The sequence below is a fragment of the Rhinopithecus roxellana genome, chromosome 11, assembly GCF_007565055.1.
Source record: "Rhinopithecus roxellana isolate Shanxi Qingling chromosome 11, ASM756505v1, whole genome shotgun sequence".
NCBI lineage: Eukaryota > Metazoa > Chordata > Mammalia > Primates > Cercopithecidae > Rhinopithecus > Rhinopithecus roxellana.
This window is the reverse complement of record NC_044559.1, coordinates 136,842,597-136,855,238: the sequence shown is the minus strand read 5'-3', so window position 1 is coordinate 136,855,238 and position 12,642 is coordinate 136,842,597. Positions and strand designations below refer to the sequence as shown.

The 12,642-nt window shown below is 42.6% G+C and overlaps 1 protein-coding gene and 1 non-coding gene across 7 annotated transcripts in view; one reads left to right on the top strand and one right to left on the bottom strand.

The window, feature by feature from the left end:
- The first annotated feature begins 1,189 nt into the window (after positions 1-1,189).
- Positions 1,190-12,642, top strand: part of DDX50 (DExD-box helicase 50) — a 46,443-nt gene continuing 34,990 nt past the window's right edge. Inside the window, exons 1-6 of one of the 6 annotated variants that reach the window (XM_030941522.1) lie at positions 1,272-1,397; positions 2,473-2,646; positions 5,966-6,019; positions 6,390-6,686; positions 10,029-10,104; positions 10,789-10,967. In XM_030941522.1, the coding sequence (XP_030797382.1) occupies positions 6,498-6,686; positions 10,029-10,104; positions 10,789-10,967 (444 nt within the window). In that variant the 5' untranslated portion in view covers positions 1,272-1,397; positions 2,473-2,646; positions 5,966-6,019; positions 6,390-6,497. Of the gene's footprint in view, positions 1,398-2,472; positions 2,647-5,907; positions 6,020-6,389; positions 6,687-10,028; positions 10,105-10,788; positions 10,968-12,642 lie in introns of all 6 variants that reach the window. The other 5 variants (XM_030941520.1, XM_030941521.1, XM_030941523.1 and 2 more) reach the window with 5 other exon arrangements.
- Positions 11,374-11,480, bottom strand: LOC115900506. The gene has a single exon (XR_004060190.1). It is a non-coding gene; the product is annotated as a U6 spliceosomal RNA (small nuclear RNA).

Sequence of the window (12,642 nt, the reverse complement as noted above, 5' to 3'; positions counted from 1 at the left end):
ACACCTAACAATTTGTAATTTTGCTAGGACACAGTTTGATGCTTAGGTTTTAAGGCGGTGTGCTAGATGTTATCAAGAGGTTTCTAAGTAGCCCTGTGTCTCCATTGGGTTGAGTAGGTGGGTTGAAAGGATCATGAAGAGATGAAGAAATGGCTGTGAAAAGGCAACTAGCTAGCCTCGGTGATAGTAAGCAAAGGTATACAAACACACTAAGGAAGTTACGCTTCGTATTATCAAAAGTTTCAGTTTTGTGTAAGGTTGCGATTCACGGGCAGTTAATCCCCATCGCTAAAATTAAATCCTTTTTTCTTCACTTCAAATAGATACTCTGTGGAAGACATTTTGGCTCTTTCGGCTAGCAGAAAATGTGAGGCTTCTTCGGGTTTTTCCTGTTGTTTCATGGGAGGATCTTCTCTAAAACACTGTAAAACAAAGTTTTCAGGGTGATGTGGCAGAGAAAACACTGATCATGGCTTCAGGAGCTGAAGTCCCTGGTCCTGACTGTGCCACTAACAGACTGTGGGACTTCAGACAACTACATTCCTTTCTCGGGGTTCTTCTTAAGTCAAATGGACAGCGTGAGAAGGATCACAATGAACCAGTGACCAACTTCACGATTAAAACCTAAGACTTCAGGGACGGACATCTGTCCGTTCCCGGCTACACCTCCTGCCCATCTGGCCCACCGCAAACCGCGCGAAGCCACTCTCCACCGTCGCCAGGCCCGCGGCCTCGCGCTAAGCCGTTGGTCGTTAACATCTCCCCCGCAATGGGCGGGGCGGAGGGCTTCAGCTTCCGGCGACAAATAGCAAGGCGGCGCGTGGCGGTGCCCACTGGCCTCAGCGAGGGCCTGCCCACGCACCCGCCCACCGCGCGCCGGACAGTGTCTACAGACGTTGAAGGGCTTCCCAGCCCCAGCAGTGAACACTGGGAAGCCCCCAAAAGACTCTGCGGGGCCGAGGAGACCAGTTCGGAGTGGGGGAGGGGAAGATAAACCGAACTATTTATGCTAATCAGTGCGTGATTCCCTTATGGAGATTGGCCAGGTTTTTACTCTAGTAACCAATCACTTCATAACAAGGGTGGGACAGTTGAGATCTTTCACACTCATTGGTTGAGAAGTTGCGGCGCAATGGAAGGACTTAAACAGAGAGTATCCGGGATTATTTTTCCCCGCCGTGCGGTGCGTGTCCCGGAAGTGACGCACGGCCAAGGCCGGGCGGCCGCCCTGCCCCCGCTTCCTTTCACGCTGTCGCTGCCCGTAGGTGGTTGTGGCCACTGTGCCCAGAGGGAGGCGGCGGTGGCCAGTAATGCCTGGGAAACTCCTCTGGGGGGACATTATGGAGCTGGAAGCACCCTTGGAGGAGTCCGAGAGCCAGAAGAAGGAGAGGCAAAAGGTGCGCTGAGCATGGGCCGCGCCTCCTTTTGGGCTGCGCCGGCTTGGGCGGGGAGGGGAACTGTCTGTCCCTGATGATGGCCTGTCAGAACCGGGCCGGATCATCTGAGGGCCTCCCTTCGCGTCGCCCTCGGCCCTCTGAGGTCGCTCAGGGACCGTTTCCACTTCCACACTCCCGACCTGGTTAAAGATGGATGGCCCTGGGCTTTGGGCCTCCCCCCCGCGTGTCCCCTCAGCCCTTCCCGTTGGCGCCTGAATCTCAGAGATGGGCAGACTCAAGCTCCCATCACCGTGGAATCTGTTCTTTCTCTCCTGAAGCAGTGACGCCTGTCATTTCGTTCTCATTGGCCCTGTTAGAAGATGATTAAGAACAAATGATTGCTTTGAATATGTGTTGCTTCTGTCACCCTGTCCCCTGTGCAAGAATCCTGGGGAAAGCGATCTTACGTTTACAAACCTCAATAACTGTAGAAGCTTAAGGAAAAGTGTCACAGTGAGCCTTGCCAGGATTTGTCAGTGATGCAGATCGGGTGGGTTGCATTATTAATAGCTTTTACGGTCAGTATTTTCATTCAATCCCCAGGTGTTTTTAAACCTGATTTGTACTATTTGCTGGGCACCAAGGAGGTTAAACTAAATAAGTAAAGAAATGGTCCCTGCTCTCAAGGAGCCTCTAGAGGAGTTGTAGTCTTTCCTCCTCCCACCCCCATGGCCTCCAAAAAAAAAAAAAAAGATAGGAAAAGGAAAAAACATCCTGAAATGCTCAGAGGATCATAAGGTGCTGAAAAATGCCCAGGTAAAATTATTACTGGAGACATGTGACCTGGAAAAAAAGAAATCAGCTGAAGAGGCTAAGGTGGCAGTATTCGGAGGCTGACATTCAACCAAAGAATGAGATTTACTTTGTATAGCCTTAGAAAGCAGAATCTACCTCTCTGACCTTATCACTAAGGTAAACTTGCCATTCCAGCTAACACTTTTCTTTTATTGTGCTAAAATATACATAACATTTATCATTTTAACCATTTTTAGGTATATAGCTCTGTGACATTAAGTATATTTACATCGTTTTGCAGCTGTCACCGCCATCCATCTCCAGAACTTTTCATTGTCCCAGACTGAAACTCTGTGCCCATTAAACACCCACTTCTCATTCCTCTCTCCTTCCACTCCCGGCAACCACCATTCTACTTTCGCTCTGTGAATTTGACTACTGAAGCTACCTAGAGTGTAAGCAGAAAACTAAGCAGGTATTTTTTAAAAAGGCTTCTTTTGAAATTCTTGTCTTTTGCATCCAAATCCTGTCCACCTGTCAAGGCCTAGTTTATGTCTTTCCTAACAACCCTAGTGTACAGTTACCTAGTTTCAGTGGCTATCTTTATCATTTGATTGACATTTATTATGCATTTCTATGTAAAATTAGTTCGTTTTTCCTATATTATGCCACATATTTCCGAAAAGTTCTTGAGGAAAATGACCAAATTGTTGTCCATCCTTATGTTTCACTATATTGTTGTAAATTGGTGGCTTTCACATTGTAAATTCTCCAGAAATATGTGTTGACGGCCCTTTAACTATGAAAGATAACCAGAGATTTGGAAATGGATTGGAATACCAACTAAAAGAAATGGAGCATTAGAATACTGGTCTGGTGGCTAGCCGCAGTGGCTCATGCCTGTAATCCTAGCACTTTGGAACACTAAGATGGGAGGACTGTGTGAGCCCAGGAGTTTAGGTAGAGTTTTGTAGAGACCCTGTCTCTACAAAAAATGAAAAAATTAGCCAGGCGTGGTGGCTCATGCCTGTAATCCCAGCACTTTGGGAGGCTGAGGCAGGCGGATCACCTGGAGTTTAGGTAGAGTTTTGTAGAGACCCTGTCTCTACAAAAAATGAAAAAATTAGCCAGGCGTGGTGGCTCATGCCTGTAATCCCAGCACTTTGGGAGGCTGAGGCAGGCGGATCACCTGAGGTCAGGAGTTCAAGACCAGCCTGGCCAACATGGTGAAACCCTGTCTCTACTAAAAATATAAAAATTAGGCCGGACGTGGTGGCTCACGCCTGTAATCTCAGCACTTTGGGAGGCTGAGGCGGGTGGATCATGAGGTCAGGACATCGAGACCATCCTAGCCAGCATGGTGAAACCCCATCTCTACTAAAAATACCAAAAAAGGTCAGGTGCAATGACTCACGTCTGTAATTCCAGCATTTTGGGAGGCTGTGGCAGGTGGATCACCTGAGGTCAGGAGTTCGAGACCAGCCTGGCCAACATGGTGACACCCCGTCTCTACTAAAAATACAAAAATTAGCCAGGCATGGTGGCAGGCGCCTGTTAATCCCAGCTACTCAGGACACTAAGGCAGGAGAATCGCTTGAATTCAGGAGGCAGAGGTTGCAGAGAGCCACGATCACACCATTGCACTCCAGTCTGGGCAACAAGAGCGAAACTCTGTCTCAAAAAAGAAAAAAAAAATTAGCCGCCGTTGTAGCTCGTGCCTGTAGACTTAGCTACTCAGGAGGCTGAGGTGGGAGGATCACTTGAGCCAGGGAGGTTGAGGCTACAGTGAACCATGATTGAGCCACTGCACTCCAGCCTGGGAGATAGTGTAAGACCTGTCTCAGAAAACAAAATAAAAACGAATAGTGGTCTGGTATTGAGATGAAGATAACTTTGGTTTGGATGTGTTGAGATATGGAGCTGGTCCTTAGATTCTTAGAGTTGGAATGTAGGTGAGGAAGGGAGTCTGGAAGTACGTGTTGAGCCATGAAAATAGTAATAAAAGTGAACATAGAAAACAGATACTCAAGGAGCATCCACTGGAGGAGGAAGGAGAGGAACCATTGAAGAAGATATGTGGTAGAGGTAAGAAGATAGAGGTAAGAAGGGAATATAAAGTGTAACTGAAACCAAGTAAATGGAGAGTGCCAAGCATTGTGGGTCTAAAGTGGAATAATGTATTTAATCACCTTGAGATGTTACTGGGCTTGGACCGAGAGGTTTCACTTTGCCTTGCTTCAACTTCTCCCTGAAGTGCAGGGCCCAGGAGCAATTCAAGCCCCAAGGCTGACTCTATAAATAATCTTGTTTTTCTGTAGAACCTATTGGTTTGGAAAGATGTGGGCTAGTGCAATTAACTGTAGATCAATCAGATGATGTAATGTGCAACTGCAAAGCATTTTCACACATATTCAATTCTCATAGCAATTCCAATTTTATGGATGAGAAAATTATATGTGAAAGAACTCTAAAAGTTGTGTAAGTTATGGTGAACATTTTGGTGGTGGTAGTTTTTACTGTCACTAGTCACTGCTATCTGTTTTGAACATTTGACCAGGTAATTCATTTTTTTGAGAGTGGCTGAGATTACAGGCGTGCGCCATAACGCCCAGCTAATTTTTGTATTTTTAGTAGATATGGGGTTTCACCATGTTGGCCAGGCTGGTCTCGAACTCCTGACCGCAGGTGATCCGCCCAACCTCGGCCTCCCAAAGTGCTGGGATTATAGGCGTGAGCCACCAAAGCTAGCCACCAGGCTAAAGTCCTAAATTCCCAAATCCTTTCTTGTGTTCTGTAAATATCACAACACTGACCAGTAGTTTGGCATTTTAAAATTGAAGTTGCAGAATAGTGCTTTTTTTTTTTTAACTAACTAAATTAAAAAAGTAAAAAAAAATTCCAGGGATTACTGTCATTCCATGGAGGTATAACAGTATAACAATTGGACTTCTGTATGAATTATATAGTTTCGTTTTGTTTTCCTTTAACCTGTGAATTGTCAAAGTGCAGGGAGGAAGTATAATGTGAAAAGAGAATGGGCTTTCAAGTCAGGCAGTGCTAGATTCAATTTCTAGTACTTAGAGCTGCAGGAAATCCCACATGTGGATCTTTGACAAGTTGCTTAACCCTCTTAGAACTTCTGTTTCCTTGTCTGTAAAATGGCAAAGGTGGCTGGGCGCAGTGGCTCTCGCCTGTAATCCCAGCACTTTGGGAGGCCGAAGCGGGTGGATCACCTGAGGTCAGGAGTTTGAGACCAGTCTGGCCAACGTGGTGAAACCCTATCTCTACTGGTGGTGGTGTACGCCTGTTGTCCCAGCTACTTGGGAGGCTGAGAGGCAGGAGAATCACTTGAACCTGGGAGGCGGAGGTTGCAGTGAGCCAAGATTGTGCCACTGCACTCCAGCCTGGGTGACAGAGCAAAACTCTTATCTCAAAAATAAATAAATAAAATGGCAAAGGTAATACAGGTTCACTATCCCTTATCCAAAATCCTTGGAACTAGTTGTATTTTGGAATTCAGAATTCTGGGGATTTTTAGAAGGGTAACACCCAGATAGGGTTTGGGGCCCAAAACCTGTAATCAAACACCTTAATATTAAATATGAGTAGTCATACTAAGTGGGATAAATAAAGACTATAAAGAGCCTCACATTAGTTCAAGTTAAATTTTGCCATCAAATGAGTTGAGGTAAGGTTTTGCCTCCAAATAAGTTACAAAAAAACTTTCGGTTTTCAGAGCTTTATGGATATCGCAATTTCGGATAAGGGATTATGGACCTGTACTTCCCTTATAGGGTTGTTATGAAGATTTAAACAAGATAAGCTGAAAACACATTACACAGTGCTGGGTAGGTATTCAATAAGTATTAATTTTTTTCTCTTGGAAATGTTGCAAGTTTTTGTTTGTTTAGTATTTATAATTCTGGGGTTGTCTTTCTTTCCCTAAGGAGAAACCGTTTTAATTTTTCTTAAATCTTACGAAGGGATTAGAGAAGGGCTAGAGGCTGAGTCTTGAGAATGCTAGGAATGGGATGAGAGAGTTAGCAATAGTTGAGGCTTAGAGCTTGGCATTAGTGACCAGTCTGGATTTTTACCAGGTAGGTTTTCAAAGTAACTGTAGATTGAACTGAACTGGTGGGGGAGTCATACGCTAACTTCTCTAGAGTCTTAAAAGAAAACCTCTGACCATCTTGTCATTGCTACTTTGTTTGTTCACAGAGTGACAGAAGGAAGTCAAGGCACCATTATGACTCAGATGAGAAATCAGAAACAAGAGAAAATGGTGTTACAGATGACCTGGATGCTCCCAAGGCCAAAAAAACTAAAATGAAAGAGAAGCTAAATGGAGACACTGAAGAAGGATTTAATAGACTTTCAGATGAGTTCTCTAAATCTCATAAGTCAAGAAGAAAAGATCTACCAAATGGAGATATTGATGAATATGAAAAAAAATCAAAGCGAGTATCATCCTTAGATAGTTCTACTCATAAATCAAGTGATAATAAACTAGAGGAGGTATGGATGCTTTTTATTTTGCATTTGACGTTATACTTGAACTATAGGTTGATTTGATTTTTTTAAGGCTAATTATAATTGATTATATAATATTTCTTGATTAGTGTCTAGTACTTACTTTTAGTTACACTAGAGAGTCTGTACAGATGAAGTCTGAGTCTTTTTTCCTTTGGCCCTTGTTTATTTCATTGTATGACTTTTTTCTTGGGGCCTGGTGGGAGAAATAGTCTAATTTAAACCTTTTCTGTACATTTGGGTTCCTAAAGTTATTCTGAATTGCTTGATGGTCACCTACTTGAATTTCTTTTCTTTCTTTTTTCTTTTTTTTTTTTTTTTGAGTCAGAGTCTCACTCTGTTCCCCAGGCTGGAGTGGAGTGGCACAATCTCGGCTCATGGCAACCTCTGCCTCCTGGGTTCAAGCGATTCTCCTGACTCAACCTCTTGAGTTGCTGAGATTACAGGCAGACACCACCATGCCTGGCTAATTTTTGTATTTTTAGTAGAGTTGGTGTTTCTCCATGTTGGTTAGGCTGGTCTTGAACTCCTGACCTCAAAGTGATCCACCTGCCTCGGCTTCCGAAAGTGCTGGGATTACAGGTGTGAGGCACTACCCTGGGCCGATAATTAGTAATTCTTTATATTCTTTAAATATGATAATTGCTGATATACATTTGAGCTTAATGCCTAATCTTTGGGGAGTGTTGGGAAAAGATGTTGAATCCTTGTCTTATGACTTTCGACTTTTTTTTTTTTAATTTGTGAATTTGCTGTTTGTCAGGAAGCACATGTGTTTGTTGATCTAAATAATGTCCTTTAAATCTCTATTGCTAACAGTGGAATGTATGGCTTGCTTCTCACTTTGGTGGGATTTTGCTTGGTAAAATCTGTATTATAATAGGTTTAACAGTTTATTATTTTCTTTAGATCACATGAGAGTTTAGGAATTCTACTTAAAGGAATTTATCCTAAGGAGATGATCAAGAGGTGTGCAGAGCTTTATGAATAAGTACTCTTATCACAGTAATATAATAGCAAATATTTAAGCATCCTAAATGTCTGATAGTAGACAATTGGTTTAAATAAAACATACAATAGTTATATAATAGAATACAGTTATCCCAAAGGGTCTACAATAGAAAAGGTGGTCACTGTATCTTGTTAAAAGATAAAAATAGGATGGGCGTGGTGGCTCACGCTTGTAATCCCAGCACTTTGGGAGGCTGAGGCAGGTAGATCACCTGAGGTCAGGAGTTCCAAGACCATCCTGACCAACAGGGTGAAACCCCGTCTCTACTAAATAAAAAAAAATTAGTTGGGTGTGGTGGCACATACCTGTAATCCCAGCTACTTGGGAGGCTGAGGCAGGAGAATTGCTTGAACCTGGGAAGCGGAGGTTGCAGTGAGCCAAGATCGTACCACTGCATTCCAGCCTGGGCAATACGAGCGAAACTCCATCTCAAAAACAACAATAACAAAAAAAGATTATGAAATGGTATATACAGTGTGATTTTATTTCTGTTTAAAAAATTATATGTTCATAGAGTGAAGATTGGAGGAGTATGTTTCAAATGTGGCTTTAGCTGAGTGAATTATAAATAACTTTTAAATTTGTTTTTCTTTCCTCTGTAGTTATTAAAGTTTCTTTTCTTTTTTTTTTGTTTTTTTGAGATGAGGTCTCACTCTGTCACCTAGGATGGAGTGCAGTGGTGCGATCATGGCTCACTGCTGCAGCCTCATCCTTCCTGGGCTCAGGTGATCCTCTCACCTCAGCCTCCTGAGTAGCTGGGACTATAGGCATGTACCACCACGCCTGGCTAATTTGTGTATTTTTAGGAGAGATGGTGTTTCATTCACTGTGCTGCCCAGACTGGTCTTGAACTCCTGGGCTCAAGTGATCCAGCCGCTTGATGAGACCACTTTTGGCCTCCCAAAGTGCTGGGATTACAGATATAAACCACTGGGCCCTGCCAGTTTCAAAAGTTTCTACAATGACAGTGTATTATTTATTTTTTGTTTGTTTGTTTGTTTCTTTTTGATAGAGACAGGGTCTCACTGTGTTGCCCAGGCTAGTCTTGAATTCCTGGGCTTAAGTGATCCTACCACCTTGGCCTCCCGAAGTGCTGGAATTACAGGCATGAGCCACCCTGTCCTGGCCAACAGCGTGTTATTTTTGTAATTTTTTTTTTAATTGTAAAAAGGTAACAGGAGCATTGACATTTGTTTAAATGGCATGCAATTTGAATTTGAAATTATTTTTTATCTAATTCCAAGTTTGAAAATTGTTAGTGTATGTCTCTTTAAACACATGAACAGTAAAGCTGACTGGGTAGGCATACTGTTTTTGTTCTGTGTACACATTAGTGTACAGAGTTTTCAATAAATGTTACATGATAATGTCATGCTAAGTTGTATATATGTTAAAGAAATCTTCAAACTTACAGTAATTTTCTCTTGTATTAGCAACCTAAATAAAAAAGCTTTTAAAAGCTATAGAATAAATTACTTATTTTCAGAAAAACTTTACATTCCTCATTATGTAATTTCTTTTAGCTTAGTTTATAGGCTTGTGTTAATCTTTATAATTTTGTCTACATCTGTATGATTTAGATTAATAAATAACCTTTTTGGCTGGGCATAGTGGCTCATGCTTGTAATCTCAGCAGTTTGGGAGGCCAAGATGGGAGAATCTTTTTTTTTTTTTTTCTTGAGACGGAGTTTCGCTCTTGTTGTCCCAGCTGGAGTGCAATGGCGTAATCTCGGCTCACCACAACCTCCGCCTCCTTGGTTCAAGTGATTCTCCTGCTTCGGCCTCCCGAGTAGCTGAGATTATAGGCATGCGCCACCACACCTGGCTAATTTTGTATTTTAGTAGAGACAGGGTTTCTCCATGTTGGTGAGGCTGGTCTTGAACTCCTAACCTCGGGTGATCCACCTGCCTTGGCCTCTGAAAGTGCTGGGATTACAGGTGTGAGCCACAGCACCTGGCCAAGTGGATCTCTTGAGGCCAAGAGTTTAAGACTAACCTGGGTAACATGGTGAGACACTGTCTCTACAAAAAATAAAGTAAGTGAGCATGGTGGCGTGCGCCTGTGGTCCTGGCTCCTTGGGAGGCTGAGGTGGGAAGGGTTTGAGCCCAGAGGTTGTGGCCACAGTGAGCTGTGATGGTGCCACTGCACTCCAACCTGGGCAACATAGTGAGACCCTGTCTCAAAAAAAAAAAGAAAAAAAAAGAGTGTTCCACTAAGTTTCCTTGTAAGTGAATCTGTACAAAATTAAAAACAGTAAATGAAGAAGAGTTGAATATAAATTATATGATTTAGGCCATTGATTTCATTTTTACAGACCTTAACACGTGAACAGAAAGAAGGAGCCTTCTCCAATTTTCCTATTTCTGAAGAGACTATAAAGCTTCTGAAAGGTATGTGGTTTTGTTGTTGTTGTTGTTGTTGCTGTTGTTTTGAGATGGAGCCTCGCTGTGTTGCCCAGGCTGGAGTGCAGTGGCGCGATCTTGGCTCACTGCAACCTCCGCCTCCTGGGTTCAAGCGATTCTCCTACCTCAGCTCCTGAGTAGTTGGGATTACAGGCGCATGCCACCACACCCGGCTAATTTTTGTGTTTTTAGTAGAGACAGTGTTTCACCATGTTGGTCAGGCTGGTCTCGTACTCCTGACATTGTTACCTTGTCCGCCTTGGGCTCCCAAAGTGCTGGGATTACAGGCGTGAGCCACCACGGCTGGCCCAAATGTATGCAGTTTTAATGGATATGCAATTAAAAATCTATCACTAGATTTTGTAAAACTCCTGTGCCTTTTCTGACCAAAAGGAGAACATAAAAAGAATGGAGAAGTAGCTCTTCTTTAATTGCAGTTACTTTTATATCATCCTTTTCAATATTCTGACTTGTTTTTAGCTTTAAGATTTATATGCATTTGTCAAAAGTTTAGACTAATTTTTTAGTAATTCTTGTGATAGGAATAGCTGGGTCACCAGGTGATACGTCGTTAGGCAGACATAGAAGAATCATGATTGTCATTTTCAAATGAATATATTTTTTCCTAATGCTAGTCGTAAAGAAGTATTTCAATTAAATCTCATTTTACAGGTCGAGGGGTAACATATCTCTTTCCTATTCAAGTTAAGACCTTTGGTCCTGTATATGAAGGAAAAGATTTGATAGCTCAAGCACGGACAGGAACAGGAAAGACATTCTCTTTTGCCATCCCCTTAATTGAAAGACTCCAAAGAAATCAAGAAACAATTAAAAAAAGCCGCTCACCAAAGGTAATCATTATAGGGGGTAAAAGCTTTAAACGTTACTCTAACAGCAAGGGAAAGAAAGTTACACCAGTCCTAAGTTCTAGTACCCCCAAGATAGAAAAGTTAACACTGTGTTACAAAGCAAAAATATGTTGTTTTTCACAAAAAGAAATTTCAAGCATAGTTAAAATGAAGTAGTTTTTGCATATGAATGTGATGTGCATGGATCCATAGATGTCTTTTGTAATTTCATGAATTACAAAGCCAGTATATCTTATTTACAGTTTATATATTTAGTTGACCCTTTTCTTCTCTTTTTTTCAGTCCTGACCTTTGCTTTTAAACAAATGAATTTTCTAAAGAGGTGTTCATTTATTTGTCATTCAGTAAATGTTCAGCATCATTTATTTCAGTGTTGACTTTTTTTCCCTTTAGTATGGAATGCATCATGAATTTTTATGTCATCCTTGTGCGGGGGTCATGCTAATCTTCTCTGTGTCATTCCAATTTTAGTGTATGTGCTGCTGAAGTGAGTACACACAGATGGACTTTTTGTTTTTTTTTTTGAGACGGAGTCTCGCTCTGTCACCTAGGCTGGAGTACAGTGGGACGATGTCAGCTCACTGCAAACTCTGCCTCCCGGGTTCACACCATTCTCCTGCCTCAGCCTCCTGAGTAACTGGGACTACAGGCGCCCGCCACCACACCTGGCTCGTTTTTTGTATCTTTTAGTAGAGATGGGGTTTCACCGTGTTAGCCAGGATGATCTCCATCTCCTGACCTCGTGATCCACCCGTCTCGGCCTCCCAAAGTGCTGAGATTACAGGCGTGAGCCACCGCGCCCGGCCCAGATGGACTTTTTAAGAAGAGTATTATTGAAATGATACTGCTTGTTTATATATTATTGGGGTGCTAGACATCTGTCTTATTTTATAAATGTAAAATCAACTGACAGAGGGAACTTGTAAAATGTAAGCCTAAAATTTGACCTAAAAAGCTGTGTGCACTTAAGGTTAGTAAAAGTGAAGAAAAAAATCAGCACCATAATATGAATAGCTGTATCACTAAAAGTAATTTGTTCTTTGTAAGACAACTGGGTGGTATTAGAAGAGCAAATTAACATATATAAATATAATTAAATCATAATAGTCTTGGATTAACTATCCCAAATCAGGTTGGCCGTATTGACTTACAGGATAAATCTTTTTGGAGAGTTATGTTTTGGGGGCGAAATTAGGAAAAGACTGAAATAGGACATAGGATATAATCTCAATCTCCCAGGCCAGAGCGGAGTGCCTTGGTGGGATCTAGACTCACTACAGGCTCCGCCTCCTGGGTTTTTGTATTTTTAGTAGAGACCGGGTTTCACCATGTTAGCCAGGATAGTCTCGATCTCCTGACCTCGTGATCCACCCGTCTCGGCCTCCCAAAGTGCTGGGATTACAGGCGTGAGCCACCACGCCTGGCACACCGCTGTTCTTGTTGCTATTTGTGTTGTATCTTTTTTTTTTTTTTTTTTTTTTTTGAGGCGGAGTCTCGCTCTGTCACCCAGGCTGGAGTGCGGTGGCCGGATCTCAGCTCACTGCAAGCTCTGCCTCCCGGATTTACGCCATTCTCCTGCCTCAGCCTCCCGAGTAGCTGGGACTACAGGCGCCCGCCACCTCGCCCGGCTAGTTTTTTGTATTTTTTAGTAGAGACG